This window comes from Nanorana parkeri, unplaced genomic scaffold (genome assembly GCF_000935625.1).
Source record: "Nanorana parkeri isolate BGI_ZX_2015 unplaced genomic scaffold, ASM93562v1 scaffold14, whole genome shotgun sequence".
Lineage (NCBI taxonomy): Eukaryota > Metazoa > Chordata > Amphibia > Anura > Dicroglossidae > Nanorana > Nanorana parkeri.
In genome coordinates this window covers 4096744-4115845 of record NW_017306282.1, presented here as the reverse complement: position 1 = coordinate 4115845, position 19102 = coordinate 4096744, and the positions used below count along the sequence as shown (strand labels likewise).

The following is a 19102-nucleotide window of genomic DNA, read 5'->3' as shown; positions in this document are numbered from 1 at the left end:
CCTCTGAGGATATTGGAACATCTCCGGTCAGCATAAATGTATGGAAATGTTATCTCTTCTGGAAGTTTTGTCTCTTCTGGAAGTTTGGTCTCTTCTGGAAGTGTTGTCTCTTCTGGCTCTCAAGGTTGAAGCTGTTTGTTTAGGCCAACAACCTTGATCTACAACCCGCCCAAGCAGGCCAAGTCTGGATATGAAAAAGCTGGAATAAGAATCTCAAGTTAAAATGTATTTAGCTCCTTCAGGGCAAAACAACGGGCTCGATTTAACAATGACCACTGCAAAACTTATACTCACATTTCCTTTGCTACTCAGCTACTTCGTTCCCTTCAAAGAGACTATCTATCTTATTGTGAACATATATAAGACAACAGAAGGTCCACCTCATTCTTAATGACTTCTTGACCTGGGTGGATATCATTAGGAAGGTAGTGACAGGACGTCATATCCCAAACATCTATTATAGAGACTGCCATTCCCTTGAAGACTGCCCTCAATAAAATGTCCAGCTGAAGGGACAACCAGTCACTAATGTCTACTGTCCTACTACCGGTATTAGCAGATTTTACAATAACGGTGGTCTGAGGGCTACGGAAAAGCAGAGATTCAACTGCCTGACGAACTCTTTCCAACCGTTCCAGGTAGACCATCACAGGGTAAGTAGTGAAATGAGCCCATAGAGTTATCACAATTATAGTCTGAGGTCCTCCACCAATCCCAGCCAGGCTGGCTGCTTCATAGTGCAGGTCGGCCACCATGGTCTTTCCGGTCTTCAGGGGAAGTCCATGAGCGCGATATCGTAAGGCCAAACCAGCATTGGGTTCCACCGCCAACAGAGGACCTGGCAGGTATGTTACATGTAAGTCAATCCTTTTCAGACCTAAAGAGACAGGTAAAGTGGTTGTGTTATTGGATGCCAATTCTTGATTTTTAACGAGCAACTTTATAGTGAACCTGGGCTCTGTCCATGAAGGCCAAAGCAACAAGTTCACTTGAAGTATATGTAAACCTTAACTTCTCTTGTTTGTTGCCTTTTGGTCTTTGGAATATACCATTGGGAGTGTCTTGTTATATCTGTTCTGTGCAAAAAATACCTGTTAATCCTGCCAGAAATCCAGTGCTGCCCTGTGCTCTCTGCAGTGCTATCTCAAGCACTGTTATCCGCCCCTGCCCAGTTCACCTCTGTGGACCACAGAACACCTCCCCCTATGTTATGAAGATAAGGAGAGGGAAGGTGGCACACTTCCTGTGCTAGGATGACAACACTGCTCCTTTAGCGGTACATTACAGAGAGTGAGCGCTCTCACCCTATAACAGGAAATGTCTTACTGGCAGGATCACCAGGTGAAAAAAAGAATGCAGCCACAACATCTTTGGGTTTTAGTTACATATTAATGATGGCCCTCTCTAGCTGTACATATCCACCTTACTTTTATTTCCCCACCATGCCATTCAAAGTATGGTCCCACATCCTATTTGCATGCTTGTTTTGAGTTACGGATATAAAGTATTGAAGCAAGAGGCTAAACATGACAACCAGGAAACTAGCATTTGAAAAGCTGCAATGGTAGCTTCCATCTCTCTATCAGGAGAGGTTCTCTTTAATTGCAGCATCATGAAGACTCTGGACTGTTATGGGAATTTTTTGTTGAATGTTGGGTAAGCTGCTTACAAATGTTCTTGCTCTGTACACGTTGTTGAGGAAACATTTCAGTGAAGGTTTGGAAACAAAAACCCGAGTGAGAAGATTGAACCTTACTTGGGATGAACTTTTCCAGGTACTCGAACCACTGGCGCAGTGTGGAGTCTCCGAACATGTGGATGTCTTTCCCTTTAAGGCATGCCAAGGCTTGAGCCGGAAGAGAGAAATGTATTACTGAGCATGTCAAGCTGATCCAGGTGTTCATATAATAAAATCCAGTTGGTCTTGGAGATTCCAGGCCAGGCCTACAGGGTGGGAGGTTGGAGGTGAGGCCTGCAAAATGGTGTGAGAGAAAAGAGACAAAACATGAGCAATGCTCAGATGAAAGACTCAGTCCAACCCAAATTGTTCACTGTTCTAGATGGAGTGGAGAAGAGTAGGAACCTCTGTCAATGTAGAGCATACCATGCTTCAGTTGCTCTCTCTCTTTGGTGGCAGCTCCACCACTTGTACAAATTGCTACACAATGGAAGCCCCTTTTCTGTTTTGTCCCAACTGTACGGGGAGCTTGGCTGGGAGAGGTCCAGTATCAAAGTGAGGGTGGGGGGAGATCAACCACCATGAGTGACCTGAAGGTGAGAACATTGCACGTACTTTTAGAACAGGAAGTGATTAGGGTTTTTGAGCTTGTTGTATCCTACTTAAGTGTGGTCATGCACCTTCTGTATATTTATACTGACGCAGGGCTTCAGTGGTGGAGGAGTGACAGAATGAGTAGACAGAGCTGATGGGTGAAAGTTGTTACTGAGGACTCCAAACATACTTCATTCATATGTAGAGCCAAAGGAAATCTCACCGCTCCAATTCCTTAGCCACCATACGTAATTCATAAACACATTGTAAGAATATTGTTACAAAGTATTTTGTTTACTGCCTACGGGTAAATCAAAGAGCCTTGCCCGTAAACCTTCAAGTGTAAAAAAAAAAAAAAAAATGTTCCTTGTGAAAGTTAACCCTAACAAGTCTTTATTAACTCCTTTCTGATATGTTCCCCTTAGCTATTTTTTTTTTTGGTTTACCTTTTATGTACTATGTTTCTGTTTTGGAACTATTTTAACTTTTTTCTATAGTGTTTGAATAAAAAAATACATGTTTTTTTTAAACACAATTTTTTATTTCATTTCTAAAAAAAACTTTCTCATGCTTTGCATCAGAAGCAAAATGTTTGTGCTGTCGTCAACTGGACAAATAACAGAATAACAACACAGCAAACAATAACAACAAACTGGTTATCATAATGATAATGAAAACTCATCTCGTCCCCCACCTTTAAAAAATAATGACCTTACAAACTTATGACCCCCTTTTATTTAAAATGGTATGTCCATAGAAAGGGTACTATATGGCCAATGTGGACATCTGACCATTGCACCCGTAAGTGCTTTTTAGACATCCCATTACAAAACCATGGCTAATATTATAGACAGGGCTTGAAAAATGTGATAGTGTCTCACCAGTCAGTCAAAAATTTCACCAGTCAGCATGACCGGACTATAGCCTTGCAATTTATGTTAAAAAAGTTTGGGGACAGATAGTGCTTTCTTTTGGAGGTATATAATCACCACGGGGGGGTTTTTTTTTTTACTATATAATTTAAAAAAGTACCATAAATGTAAAATAAACGAAAAAAGTTTCCCTACGTTATGTTATAAAACATTTATTCTTACCCATATTTTTAGTAAAACATAAAAGTCAGGGTCAGGTCGGGTAAATAGACACCAAACATGCCAAGCCTTAAAATTGCGTGCGCCCGCAAAAATTGCTCTGCCCCCTCCCCCGTCCGTTCCGCCCATCAGCGCTGGAGGATCAGAGGGGGGAATCCAGCCCTCCCCTGTCACGGCTCTGTGCCGTGACAGGATCGAGAAGTGAGCGAACACAGGTATGTGTTCGCTCACTTCCCGATCTACTGAGCCGACCTGTGACAGTCTCATTGTCACAGGTCAGCTAGAACTATGAGGTGAGTGAAAAGCACTCACCTCATAGTTCTCCTTTAGGCTGGGTTACCACCCAGCTGCGTTCGAAATATGCGTGTATGACGTGCGTTTTGCGGTGCATGTTTTAACCGCGATTTGCAGCCCACAAAACGTGCGTCAAACGTGCTCGAAAATTGGAGGGAACTTCAATTCAAAATTGTCCACAGAGCTTACTACGCCTTCAACTTAAAATACAGGGCCACCCCTCCTGAATGGCTGACATCTTGTCCTAAATGTCATGCCCCATACCCGAATCTGGAACATTTGATCTGGTTATGCCCACACATATTAAGGTTCTGGTCGCACATACTTTCCTATATGGCTAATCTTTCGGGTATCCATAGGCAAAGGGAACCACTTCTATGCCTTTTTCACACCCCAGGCCCTGCGTGCGTTCCACGGACCAAACGGCTCACCAGGTGGGAACACCTGTGTATATTAGCGGCGAAAAAGGCCATTCTAACAAATTGGCTGATACCTGCTCCACCTTCCTTGCAACAACTTACAGACCTACTTAATAGACTGATGTCGCTGGATAAACTAGATGCCCAATACAATTGCACATACACAGAGAAATTCTTCGACACCTGGACCCCATTTATGGTGTTGACCTTGCAAGCGCCTCAATTGAAAGAGATGGTATCCTTGTTTAAGGATACGGTTTGGTACCACACATCCAAATTAAATAGATCGTTGGGTACCCTTGACGTCCTTTAACGACTCCCTACAATGTCAATGTCAATTCATGTCTGAATCTGCAGGTAGAGTTCTTCCTGCTGCCCTGCCACTGTATGTGATTATGTAGGGATTCCCTATGTTCCTGCTGGTCCCTTCCCCCAAAGGGTACGAACGAATCTGCTAAATCTAAAGGTGATTGCGAGTCTTGTTCTTGTTCTTGTTTTTGTTTGTTTGTTGGCCTTGAATTAAGACTGTTATATCTTATACCTCTGCATTATTACTGAAGGCAATACATTTCTATATAGTTAGCACTGTATCAATGTACTACTGTATCGCATGTCATCTTCAGTTGTATGTCACAGAACTGCAAGTTTGCAAGTCAGGATGCAGATTGTACTATGATATGTCTTTTGTTCTGTATTTTTTTTTTTTTATGACAAATCTGAAAAAAAAAAAAAATGTTATGCTTCTTTATTTTTTTTATCTTTGTGGATGATAAGGTATTTGGTGAGTTCAGCTCTCTGATAAGGATTGTCCGCAGTGATTATATCTGCTTATACAGGCCGGGCATAGAGGTCTCAGCAAGGGATAAATCACAACAATCGGAGTCAGAATACCAGGTCCCTTATGCAATGCAGACAGATCATGCTTGGTGGGAAAGGTCTGCAGGATTTTAGACTGTAGCCAGCCTAATCAGATTGCATAGTTCTTCCCCTAAGCTCAGTGTTATTGTAGCGCTACCCCCTATGGAGCCGCTGGAATAATCAAATCTTCCATAGCCTGTCTAGTTGATTTTAGCAAGCCCCAGTAGCATTAACCGCCATGTACTTGTTACTGAAAGGAGAACTATGAGGTGATTGCTTTTCACTCACCTCATAGTTCTAGCCGACCTGTGACAATGAGACTGTCACAGGTCGGCTCAGTAGATCGGGAGGTGAGCGAACACATACCGGCGTTCGCTCACCTCTCGATCCTGTCACGGCTCTCTGCCGTGACAGGGGGAGGGGCTGGATTCCCCTCTCCCCGCTCCGATCTGCCAGCGCTGACTGGCGGAACGGACGGGGGAGGGGGCGGGTACAGCTGGCTCTGCCTCTAGATAGGCAGAGCCAGCTGTCACTCACGCAGCTGGGCGGATCCCGTCATCTACGTCGGGATCCGCTCCGGCTGCGGAGTCTCGGAGCTTAGGGTGACGGGAGGACGCTAGTTTGTGTCCTCCCGTTACCCTAAGGAGAACTATGGGGAAAAACACTGACCCCATAGTTCTCCTTGAAATCTAGGCCAGGAGGCAGTGGCTGAACTACCGCCGGTGCAGGCGGTGCGGGCGCACCAGGGGCTCGGGCCTCTAGGGGGCCCAGCACAGTCCCAGCTCGCTGCGGGAGGAGAGCGTTGTGTTTGTGGGGGGTTTTTTTGGGGGGGGGGGGCCAAAAAAAATCTTGCACCAGGGCCCTTTGTTCCTTAGGTCCGCCACTGCCAGGAGGTATGATTCTGAAGAACTTTTACTTGAATACATGAACTGGGAGAGAGGGTACAGGGCTTATGACATCCATGAGACAAATAGACAGAACTCCAGACTCACCAGTCCCTTTCAGTATTCCACAATGTAGAATTAATAGGAGCACACACTGACACTGGGTATTTGAGCAACAGCAGAAGAGGGATGGGCATGAGATCTTTAGTAGGAGAGACACCAGGCTTGCTCCTGAGGCCTATTCCAGGCACCTCCAGTAGCCATCCGCTTCCCTGGTTCTCCTCCTCAATCAGTATTACTCCTCCTACAGACTTGAGGCTTAGCAAAGCATTCCCCACACTTGAGTATTCCCACCCCCAAGCCTAAGCCTGTGGCAGGCTAGTCCAACACTGAGTCTAGACTAAGACAGGAAGAGGCACATGGAAGTATATATGCCCTTACCCAGCATGCACCACTGGCCATGAAACCACCAGTGATTGGCTGGAAAGCCACACACACACTCATAATGTCCTCCCATTGGTTGCCCCACACTGCAGCACACTCCACTCAGGCAGGTACAATCAATGCTAGAACACCTGGATTTAACCAGATAAATGCCAACTATAATTCAGGCAGACTGACTACAGCTCTGGCAATCACTAAATCTCTAGTAGCCATTCCACAAAAGGTGATGGGGGCTACATTATCATTTGCATGTGCCTCCTGCTGGGAGTGACCACGCAATAGAGCAGAACCTCCAATAATGTTGTGTTATGACAATGTGTGTTTTTCTAGCCAATCACTACGAGGTTCATGACCAGTAGCGCATGTTTGGGCAGGACATACTGTAAATATTCAGGGCTGACATTGTGAGTCTCTCTCCCCCCTGGGCTTCTGCCTAGGGGATGGTGCGTATTGTGCTTTGCAATATGACCAGTGAAAGGTCTGCAGGTGGTCAGGAAAGGAGACCCAGTGTCGAGGGCCTAGAGCTGTCCCACCAGTGACGGGGGAAGCTGTTTCCGGGAAGGAGTGGCAGGGAGACAGACTCTGCTGGAAGGGGAAGCTGAGAGTGAAGCCTGGAACGTGGCAGGGACTTGGTAACTCTCCTGGAAGAACAAGAAGAAGATGTCTGCTAACAGCTGAAGTTCTGTCCCACACAGTGTCACCCTAATTGATTTAAAGGCTCTCTGCACTGTGAAGCTGGGAAGCTGTTGGTGAGTCTGGACGCTTCAGCTGTCCTAGGTATCTGAAGTCCTTACCCCTCTCTCTGTCGGAGAAATTATATCTTTGAAAACCCTTTCAGTGACTGGCGACCAGTTCTACATTCACATCCCACAACCGGCTAAGGACTCATCCTTGAGGGGAAATGTCAGCCCACCTCCCTCACATGCTTCTGGGGGTCAGGGGGGTGCTACACTATAATAGCAAAACCTTGTACAGAAACAACAGGCAAAATAACAGAAACCTGAAATGACGCTCTAGCATTTAATTAACTTGAAGTACTAACATTCTTACCCAGTGAACTGTTATCTGCCATCACCTTGATTGGAGGAACTGACCCTTGGATCACCTGGAATGTAACAGAGCTGAAAGAGAGCATCATTCAATTGAGGAGTTTGAAGTCTACCATTAGCCAAAGTAACACCTTAAAGGGTCAGTCCACCCGAAACTGATATCTCAATGATGGACAGTTAAGCCCATCTGACAGTTTCTTCTGACTCTCAAGGATTCTTGGTGAGCTCTCAACGCTAACTTCCCGTGTCTTCAAAGGGTCTGCTTATGAAGGTTCCCACTACCCCTGCTGAATCTGTTTACTTTATATTTTGGTGAAGGAAGCAGGAGTCACTGGAACACAAAAAAATGGATAGATAGCAAAAAATTAAAATGGACTGGAACAGAGGCGGGAATTATGGCAGGGAGAGCTCACTGTTAGAGATTCCAAGATATAAGATACAAGGGGCTGACTCAGCCCACTAGGCTCCACTTACAGCTAAAATATCACTTTTGGTTGGACTGCCCCTTTGAAGCAGAACTGCAGTCAAGAGCAAGAAAATAATTATTCCTTTAAAAGATATTATAAAAGAACAGCTTTTGTAACTTTCAATCTTGAGCTTTCACCCACAATACATCTTGTATTGGCTTTAGTTCTGATGACCAGTATCATTGAATTCCTTCCCTCTTAGCTCAAGAAGTTGTAGACCTGCCCCAGTCTGTGACTGAACAGTGAAAGGTGAAGCATCACAGTGATGAGCTCACCTCTCTCTCACTCTGCTTTGTCCTTCCTTCTACCAGCATGCGCCTCAAACTGAATGGTTTCTTCTGCTGGTTCTTCCTCTTGGACTCCATCCCTGCTGTGCAGGGGCTGTGAGAGGCTAATACCAGGTCAAATTTAGGTACTATTTACTGATGCATTAATGACAATAGAGCTGTATGAATTTGGGTCCATAATATCTGCCTAGAGCTGAGCTTTACTCACTGCTCAGTACCGTGAGACCATGACCCAAATTGGAATCTGATGATGAGTTTTAGAAACCCATAGAATGACCCCGTTCTCACCAGACTGTGAGACAGATTGTTTTCAGGCACAGGAGCATGAGATATGGACAGAATCCCTAGTTTGATGGCTGATGGTTGTGCAGGGTGTTATGAGGCGATAGCTCCTGCCCTGCTTTCATTTATAATGTCAAAAAGCACCGGAAACAAAGCACATAAATATATATATAACCTTTGGTTTGTTCTTTAAAGTTATTTCCACTCATCCTCATAGTTAGAGCCAACCTGTGACAAAGAAGCTGTCACAGGTCGGCTCTATTGATGGGGAAGTGAGCAGAAACATGCAGCCGATCCGCTCACTTCCCGATCGTCTCCCTGCAGTGAACGGTGCCTGTCAGTCACCGCTCTCCGCAGGGATCCCCCCCCCCCCCCCTCTCCGATCCTCCAGTGCTGAGTGGAGGAACAAACCGGGAGGGGGCAGGCACAGCGTACTTTGACTCGAGATAGGCAGAGACAGCTGTCACTCATGCAGCTGGGTGGATCTCGACAGTATTGTCAAGATCCGTCCCGGCTGCGGCGCTCACAGTATATCGTGGACAAAAGCCAGCCATACACTGAGCTTTGGGTCACGGGAGGACGCTAGTATGTGTCCTCCCGTGACCCTAAAGAGAACAATGGGGAAAAACACTTACTCCACAGTTCTCTTTCAAGCACAGCCTCTTGGAGCTTATGTGTGGAATAACAACTGTTAAAGAACTTCTCATTTCATGCGAAGAGTTCATTTGTTTGCCTGGTGGGTTGGACAATGTTCTAATACATCCTTTCTCAACCAGGGTGCTGTGGCCTTCTGGTTTCTTCAGGGGTGCCTACAATGTTTTGCACAGCATCATGCCATTCCATGGTGTAGGCAACTCAGCTGGCCACTAGCACCATGGAAACAAATTACGCTAATCCAAGAGTGTGAAATCCATTCAGAAATGGATACATTGCATGGGGTCCCCTATTAAAGTCCATATCAGATCCTTATCTGGGTTCCGGTTTGTTATGTTGTGTCAAGATTTTGAATACTTTTAGGCCTCATTCACACGAGAATCGACCGACACGTAAAGCTCCATGCTGCGTGCACGGCCGAATCGGGCAACTCCCGGGAAGGAAAGGTGCTGTGTGTGATTAGTACGCAGCCCCCGTCCTTCTCTGTGGGAGTACACGGCCATACGCCCACCTACGCTCACCTCAAGTGCAGGTCCGTACGGGTGCGGGTGTCCCGGCTCGTACGCAAACAGGATCCATCCTGTCAGCGCACGAGTACGTTCACCCTCACCCGCAAGGACGTGCAGGACGGGTGAGCATAGGGCGGTGTATGGCTGCGTAGTTCCATAGAGAAGGACAGGGGCTGCGTACTAATCACACGCAGCACCTGTCCTTCCCGGGAGCTACCCGATACGGCCGTGCACGGAGCAGTACGTGCCGGCCGATTCTCGTGTGAATAAGGCCTTAAAGAGTGCTGTGGCTGAAAAAAGGGTTGATAAACGCTGTTCTAGTATATTTTGGTCTTCACAAGACCTCCTGCTTTCCAGCTCCGTCATCAACTCCTCCCATGCTCGCCTCCAAGACTTCACTAGAGTGTCTCCCATTCTATGGAACTCTCTACCCCAACCTGTCCGTCTATCTCCCACACTGACTGCCTTTAGGCGATCCCTTAAGACTCATCTCTTCAGGGAAGCCTATCCCACCTCACCCTAACCACTGAACAATCACTTTCTCAAACAATTCATCCCCACGCAGCTACCTCCTCATGTATCACTTGCCCCTCCCTTTTAGATTGTAAGCCGTCAGGGGCAGGGCCTTCCTTACCATCTTGTCTTAAATTGTATTGTTACTGTAATGTCTTCCTTATATTGTAAAGCGCTGTGCAAACTATTGGCGCTATATAAATCCTGTATAATAATAATAATAATAATAATTTGAGTGGTCACACATCTGCCTAAAGCAAGTTAACTCGATTTTCTTATTTGTAGCCTAGGAGTCTGAATTCTTACACAGGCTGAAAGTGTCATTAAAGTGGGTTTGTACAGATTTTGTTCCTGTATTTATTAAAAAAGATATTAAAAAGATCTAATTTTAAATGAAGTAAATATGAAAATATGATATATTAATACTTTATCCTTCCAGCTTGTTGACAAAAGCCCACTGTTTACAAACCTCAACAGCTCAAGCTGAAAGTTACACACAGAATTGAAGGGTTTGTGACAGTGACTCATCCCTTATATGGAGTTTCCATCAAGTAAAGGGCGCCTCCAAACAGGTGGCTACTGATCTGCTGCCTCTTTAGAGAAGCCATTGTGCAGTGGTAATCCTCGGAATTAGAGGAAGGTTAGTTTTTATTGTTCAAGGGTTTGTTCTTTCATTTTGTAGCATATGTGGAGACTCAATATACAATAAAACAAAATATACAACATAAACATTAACAAATATATATATAAACGGCAGCCTTACTCACTTACCCACTTAGAAGAGAGTCTTCCAGGGCGTTGGTCACTTTTCGCAATCCACCTATTGAGTGATGGGTCCAGGAGTGACAGGGGAGGTTTTTTGGCCTCACACACTGCCATGTGTTACCACTAATTGGGTCTTGGTACTTGCACACGTCCTTTCCTTTTATCTCCAGGTTGCACTCCACCACCTCGCTGCTCCCATTAAAGTTAAAATACCCATTAAAATACAACTGCAAAGTAAGAAAGGGGGGGGGGGGACAAAAGAAAAGATGCCAGTTTTGAGGTCTGCAAATTGGCGCATTTTCCATGTACCATATTAGCAATGTTGTAAGAATTTCTTTGTGGTATTGCTCCTCCCGCACCAAATCATGTAGAAAGTGCTGTGTGACAGTTGTTATTAATGTCTGATAGGGCGCGCAGAATTATTCAACCACTTGCGCCATGGTTTTAGGTGTAAGAAGCCTACCTCGTTACGTCCCGGGATCACGACTCGGGACCGCGCATGCGCACAACGGGCTGTAGCGTCTCCTCGCGGCGCACGCGCACGTAGACCCTCGGCTCCTCCTCCTATTAGCGCAGGCGCACGAGGCTCCTTAAGACGGGGCCAAACGAATCTTCAGCGTCCGACTGTTTGCAACAGTGAACGCCGAAGATTCACACTCTGCAACCGCAGACCGCAGCAACCAGGGACCAGCACCTCGCAAACCCCACTTAGGGGGTAGCTCCAAGGCACATCAAGGGGGAAGTCTGAGTTTGCCGACCAGGACGGCTAGAGAGAGGACTACTGATGCTCACCACCATCAGCCATAGGAGATACCAGGAGTGTTCTTCCAACCGCAAGTATCCGTACTATCCGTACTTAAGCCGGGACTGTTAAATCTGTATTGTGTGACCAGGGGAATAACAGTATAACTTGCTTGTAGTCAAGTCCAGCTGACTGTCATTATAAGGAAGTCACTTGTCTCTCTTAGTATACGTCTACTGGGATTCCCTGTGCAGTACCGGGTCTCACCACAGTCTAACCCTGCAGAAGTTAACCCTCTCCCACCTATTTCCTTCAGTTGACATACACAACCTTTCAGTACGGTTTATATGATGTGAAAGGTCTTCTATATTTCTCTACGATACTAAGTGAGTAATTGAGACCATCAACTGATCAAACCGCAAGTACCCTCTCCGCAGTTGTGATCCAAGGCTTGCGCTGCAGAGACGTTACATAACAGTCGGACCCAATATGGATCCAGCGGAGATGGCAGGTCACATTTTGACCCTCACCCAGCGCATGGATGCACTTACGCAGCATGTGAAAGAATTGAAAGTGGAAAACCAGACCCTAAAGTCCCTTCTGGCTCAACCAAGAGAGAACAACCAAGGCCCTGAACCAAAAGTCAGCCCCCCTGACTTATTCTTTGGGGAGAGACGGCTGTACAGGGAGTTTACAAACGCATGCAAACTACTGTTTGACCTGAGACCCAAAACCTACCCCACTAGAGGAGATGAGCCATGTAGAACCACCAGCAGATTCCCCTCTCAGGAAGGACGCCGACGGACTTCTATACAAAGACTCCAAGTTGTTCATTCCTCCTTCGCTATACGCGACTATATTGAAGATGTTTCATGACGCTCCTTTAGCCGGACATCCCGGGATTTCCAAGACCTTGACGTTAGTAAAAAGACATTTCTGGTGGCCAGGAATGCACCGGACTGTAAAGGAGTACGTCACTACCTGTACGATCTGTGCAACAAGCAAGCCTGAAAGACAGAGACCCTATGGACTCCTGATGTGTCTCCCCATACCAACCAGTTGAGTAATTGAGACCATCAACTGATCAAACCGCAAGTACCCTCTCCGCAGTTGTGATCCAAGGCTTGCGCTGCAGAGACGTTACATTAGGTTAGAAAGTGTTTTAGAATGTATGCTTTAAAGTTGACAGATGTGAGAGGGAAGTGGAGGGACTAACATAGGAACAGAGCTGGAGGAGGAGGTCAGGAGGGATGGACAGCTAGGTGCAGCACTGCAGGAGGGAGAGAAGAGACACATTAGTGTTGTGAGCCACTTTTAGTACTGCATATAGTACTTGTCAAGTTTCTCTCTGTGCACCAGTCTTTACTAGTAGAAGTTTTTGCACAAAATGCTCCTTCAAATTTTAAATGATCATAATTTACCTTTTCTGGATAATTCTCCCTTTTCGTCTTCAAAATATCCACAGCCTCGCTAGAGTGGACGAGTGTGATGTGGATCTGGGCTTCTCCTGGCCATGGGAGCAGGAAGGTGGCCAGGTAGCTGCCATTGTTGTAGTCCTTCACTTGTCCTGCGACTCCAGCCTTCAAAGCTGGGTTGTGCAACTTGACCCTGAAGAAGTCTCCCCCGTACCCTTTCAGGTGACCATTGTGATCTCGAGCTGTGATGACCACTTGCACTGTCTCTCCAACTCTGTAAGTGTCTCGGGGATTCCACAGGTGGTATTCAGACTTCCTGGGACTGGTTGAAAACTTGAAATGCTTCTCAGTGGACGGAGGTGCCGGCCATTCAATCAGTTGAAGAAGTTCCTTGAATTTGGGGTTCACAGTAGGAGCAGAGGTAGTTGGAGAGGTAGTCCCGTGATGCTGGTGTATTCTGGGCGGTCTGTATTTATCTAAATAATTTGATGTTAGGAATCTGTAAATAAACTATCAGTATCATAAATCAACAAAAAAGTCGATCAAACAAAATAATTACACAACTCTATGATTAAATTAACCGGAATAAGAATAAACTTGGCTACACACATGGAGAATTGATACCGTTGTTAAAATCCTCAAGCCATTGAAATAATAAAATAATACAATGGGGCTCTCGATCAACTGAGATATGATCAATATAGAACTCCCACCACATATCCCAGCTCCCCTTCCCTGAAGCCACCCCAGGTCTTTTTTTTAATAACAACACCCTATAGTTACCTTCTTCCATGTGGCCAATCCTATGATGTCACCTGTTTTTCTCTTCTTTCATGGTGGAGATGGGTTCTCCCTTCACCTGAACTGAGTGGCTTTCATGTAATAGAGTGTGAGCACTGTTCAGACCGGGAGTACGGTAAGCCCACGTCACATGATGGTGTACCCCCAGGGGCTGTGTTCATGGCAGCCTGGGTTCACAGGAAGTAGGTTGATTGACACTGGCTGTTGTTGTAAGAGGACCAGAGGATGTCGCTAGGGACAGCGCAGGCAGTGGCGGACCTTCCCTAAAAAAAATAGAAAAAAATAGCATTGCTGTATAAAGTACTGCTGAGATTTGTAGTCCTCTATAGGGGGGGGGGGGCATTCTGCATTGCTGCAATGCAGAATGGGACCTGGTATATAGCACTACAACTACCAGTGGTACTTTATACAACATGTCCATCAGTTGGACTACCAATAATAATCATTTTATTTAATTTCTTACCTACACCTCTTCTGGCTGTTTTCTGGTGGGGGAGGCTGCAGATAAACACCCCAGTGTGTGTGTGTCCGAGTCTCAGACAGCGCGCCCGTGTGCTCAGGCGGCTACTTGCTAGGTCCTCACGGCCGAGGCCCAGGGCTGCCCCATGAAGTGCCTGCAGACTTTTTCATTCTCGGCTCCCTCCTCAGTATATGGTGGCCGGCGGGCCCCATCATCTCTGTGCTGGGAGTGTCGAATCATCCGATATCTTAATTTCTAAGGGGGTTTTTCACTAAAGAGCCGAAGGATCTACCGTAGCTTCGGCTGATCCTTCGGCTCTCTTCAGCCTCCTTCGACTGAACCGAAGGGCTGCTGTACGGGCATATTCACTATAGCCCGTACAGCAGCTGAAGGTGTCCGAGCAGCTCAGCCGAGCCAAAGGCATATGCTTCGGCTCCACTGAGCCGAAGTGACAGCCAAAACGGGGAGCCCAGCCTGCCGAAGGGCGGTCGCTGACCCCGCAAATGACAGCTGGGCGGAGCCAGTTGTAATGACAGATCTGCACCCCTAAATGACCTGGGAACGCTGATCTGTCATTCAACAATAACAACCGGGCAGAGCCGGCCTTAACGTCACGGCCGGCTCCGTCCAGTTGTTATTCATTGGATGGACCTGCTAGAAGACTCTGGTAAGTGTCGGCAAATAGGAAACAATTGGGCGGAACCAGCTGTAAGTGTTAGCTCCGCCCAATTGTTTTTCTTTTGCCAGCATCTATGCCGGCGTTTTTTAAATATTATTTTGAATTTTCTTTTTTTCTTTTCTTTAAAGGAGAACTATGGGGTCAGGGCTTTTCCCCATAGTTCTCCGAAGGGTAACGGGAGGACACAAACTAGCGTCCTCCTGTCCCCCAAAGCTCAGTATCTTGCGGTATACTGAGACGCCGCAGCTGAAACGGATCCCGAAAATTATGTCTGGATCCACCCAGCTGCGTGAGTGACAGCTGGCTCTGCCTACCTAGTGGCAGAGCCAGCTGTACCCGCCCCTCCCCCATCCGTTCCCCCAGTCAGCGCTGGAGGATCGGAGCGGGGAGGGGAGAATCCAGTCACTCCCCTGTCACGGCTCTCTGCAATGACAGGATCGAGAAGTGAGCGAGCGCCGGTATGTGTTCGCTCACTTCCCGATCTACTGAGCCAACCTGTGACAGTTTCATTGTCACAGATCGGCTCAGATTATGAGGCTGAGTGAAAAGCACTCACCTCATAATTCTCCTTTAAACTATTTTAATTACTTTACAATTTTTCAACTTTAAAAAAAAAAAACAATTACATTTCACTTATTTTCTATTTTGCTCGGTATCTCGGAGGTACTGAGCAGAATAGCCGAGCCGAATGCCGCTCGGCGGTATTCGGCTATTCACTTAGTGCCTTTCAGCCCCTATAGAGAATAGGGGCGAACGCAGCCAGTGAGATGCCAGAGCTTCGACCAAGCCGATCCAGATGTTGGATCGGCTGAGTCGAACTCCTTCTGCACTTCGGCTCAGCCGAAGGCAGCCGATATACAGCTGATTTTAGCCGATGTACGGCTGAAATCAGCTGTACCAGCCAGAAGTGGATAGCAGAACAGCGCTTGGCTCACTTCGGCCAGGTTATTCACTCGGCTGCCTTCGGCAGTTTTGTGAATAACCCCCTACGTTTTTTACAGGGCAGGCCCTTTTCTCCTCCTCTATCTGTTTTTTGTCTGGAGTTTATAATTAGCATCACTTTCTTTTACCTATTGTGCACTATTGCTTATAAATAAAAGATAAAAAGAGCATGAGCAGCTTACTGATTTGTTTTGTCTGGCCTTTCATTTAAAGGTATCATAAAGATAGATGTAGGTTTATTACATTACATGTCATCAATTGACGCAAATTGTCTGATAAGTAAAGAATTTACTGACATGCCCTGGGTAGACCTCGCTGACTGATGACATTAAACCAACCAAGATTTACTTACGTAGATAAGAAACACAGCCTCAGCTGACATAGATGAGGCACATAGCTGTAGCACAAATATGAAGTCAGCTTTAATTTTTACATGATATTTTATTGCTCTTGTCTAATTGTTGACTGTTACTATATTACATCACCATTGGATGGCTGACCTTTCATGTCGTGCTTTGGAATGACCACAATGATTTAACTAATAGGTCATGGTGGCTGTAATATAGTAACAATCAGTCTGTAAGTATTTACAGCTACCCCAGCTGGTCCCAGAAATTAAAGTTAAAATGACACTAAACTCAGGAGTTACAAAATGCATTCAAGTACCTTAAAGGAGAACTATGGGGTCAGTGTTTTTCCCTATAGTTCTCCTAAGGGTCACGGGAGGACACAAACTAGCATCCTCCCGTCACCCAAAGCTCAGTATACCGCGAGCTACAGCTACTGAGACCGCCGCAGCCGAGACGGATCCCGACATTACTGTCGAGATCCACCCAGCTGCGTGAGTGACAGCGAGTTCTGCCTATCTAGAGTCAGAGCCAGCGGTACCCGCCCCCTCCCCCGCCCGTTCCTCAAGTCAGCGCTGGAGGATCGGAGCAGGGAGGGGGAATCCCTGCAGCGAGCCGTGAGTGACAGTCACCACTCTCTGCATGGAGATGATCGAGAAGTGAGCGAGCGACGGTATGTGTTCGCTCACTTCCCGATCTACTGAGCCGACGTGTGACAGTTTCATTGTCACACACGTCGGCCACAACTATGAGGTTGGGTGAAAATCACTCACCTCATAGTTCTCCTTTAACCATGAACAACAATGTATCTTATTTGTGTATCACGCGGCAGTAGATCTTCAATCATCTCTGAATTGGCGCTGACACTGACCTTCCTTCTGGAGGGGGGCTACTTTTGTTCCCCATGGTCCCTGTGTGTGTTGTAAAGTAGGTCACCGCTCCAAGCTCGCTCCGGTAGTGGACTACAATCTCAATACAAATAAGTAAACTAAACGTGAGATTGTAGTCCATCCCGGAAGCGAGCTTGGAGCGGTGGCTACTTCAAAAGAATTCTCCAGGATCACAAAGTTTGAACCCACAGGATTCACCTCAAACCCATAGTAGTGGTGAACCAGAGCCTCGTCCCTATTACTATCTGGTAAAACATCAGCAGGACAGGTAGTGAGAGAAAACCTCTTTAACAAGCCTCGGAGAGCAATAAAAATCTGATGGGTGCTCTAACGCCGCCCTACTCTATCCAATCCTAAGAAAATACAATCTTGGCTGGACATATACAGTACTTTATATGTTTATATATAGCTTTTTGGAGCAAGTATTGTGGTATATGTGTGTTGTGTATACAGTAAATAGGCTCAGGTTATATTTATCTATGCCTCTGTCTGTCAGCCAGAGGCCACACACACTAATTACTGCTGAGCATTGTGTGCAATGCATCATTTTTCTCCATAGAGTACCCAGAGGTGCCCCAGGTCTTTTACAAAACCGGTAAAGCCCATGGTGACAATTTTGCTCCTCAATACACACAGAACCTACAGAACAATGAGAGCCCCACCCCACCGCTTCTCTGACTTTTGGCTAAGATCAAGTGTAGTATCTGTTCTTATCGGTTTTCGGAAGGGAAAAGCATGGACCGTCTTGGGACGACTGTTGCTTAGCATTCTCTGGAGTGAAGGTGGGTGCTTGAGGCGATTCCCTTTTAGAGGAGGGCGGAGTTTCTTCGGCACTAATGCCTCCTGACTGAACGCATGCTTGCTTGGTCTGGCCGGAGGGTTTCGGGGGCGGCAGATCCCGTGCTGCTGTGCCCCCTGGGGGTGGCGTCCCAGAGGTGCTCAGGAAATCACTAGGGTGTGGGAACCCACAAGTGATTCACTGTGCACATGGACACGGCACTATTGCATTTTCTGCACAACGCCTTTGGACAGGCCTTATGGCTAGTCCGGGGCAATATTTTTGCACTCCGGCCCCTAAGGCCTGTCAGCGTGGTGCACTGGCACTTTAGATTTATTTATCGCACTACATAAACAATTGGAACTTTTTTATTTTTCAATTTGACCCACAGATGCGGAGGGTGCGGGTACCTTCGGGGCCCATTCCCGATGTGGGGAGGAGATTCTGTGCCCTCATATAGGGTTCTCTGTCTCCTCCCACCCAGGGGGTTTCTCTTCGGGAGAGCCCCCCTACCTAGTACTATGTGGGACCTGTTTCGGCAGGTGCCCAAAGGATCGGGGTCCGCCGGCCTTCGGGTTGGTGGACGATAGTAGTCTCAACGCCTGTCAGGAGCCTTGCACCCCGGGGGGTCGGGAAATTGTGGCCCCTTCTTTATTGAAGGGCCAAGCACCCTTGTGCACGTTTTTGTGTGTTGTGATTTCACGCTTCACTTTTTTTGTTCACAGGGGATTTGGTTTTCGAAGCACGCTCCACAGGCTTTCAAAAACAAACAAAAACAATGAGAGCCCTACCCCACATCAGATTTAACTTGGACCAGATGAACTTTGCTTAAGTATTTTTCACTTTTAATCCCTTTGATTTTGCCGTTGCTCGTGTTATATTAATATTTTCTTTTTCTTTTCTTTTCAATAAAACAATATTTAAAAATCTTTAAGCTGAATCGTTGAATGAGATGTTCAGAGATTGCTGGAGATGTTCTGTTTTCCCAGTAGAATTTACCCATTTTATATTGTACTTGTCATCAAATTCAGAACTTTTGGAAATCACAGAGATTTTCAGATGATTACTTTTATTTCTCTGCAACTCACAATATAATTGGGCGGAACCAGCTGTAAGTGTTAGCTCCGCCCAATTGTTTTTCTTTTGCCAGCATCTATGCCGGCGTTTTTTAAATATTATTTTGAATTTTCTTTTTTTCTTTTCTTTAAAGGAGAACTATGGGGTCAGGGCTTTTCCCCATAGTTCTCCGAAGGGTAACGG

General features: G+C 46.3%; 1 protein-coding gene across 1 annotated transcript; it reads right to left on the bottom strand.

The window, feature by feature from the left end:
* Positions 1–344: 344 nt before the first annotated feature.
* LOC108788017 (NXPE family member 3-like) lies at positions 345–13738 on the bottom strand. The gene is made up of 8 exons (XM_018557735.1): positions 13729–13738; positions 12952–13421; positions 10795–11015; positions 8054–8159; positions 7313–7367; positions 6796–6903; positions 1757–1972; positions 345–877 (listed from the first exon to the last, which is right to left on the bottom strand). Exons 1-8 carry the CDS (start codon positions 13736–13738, stop codon positions 345–347), a joined length of 1719 nt encoding a protein of 572 aa, XP_018413237.1.
* Positions 13739–19102: the final 5364 nt, after the last annotated feature.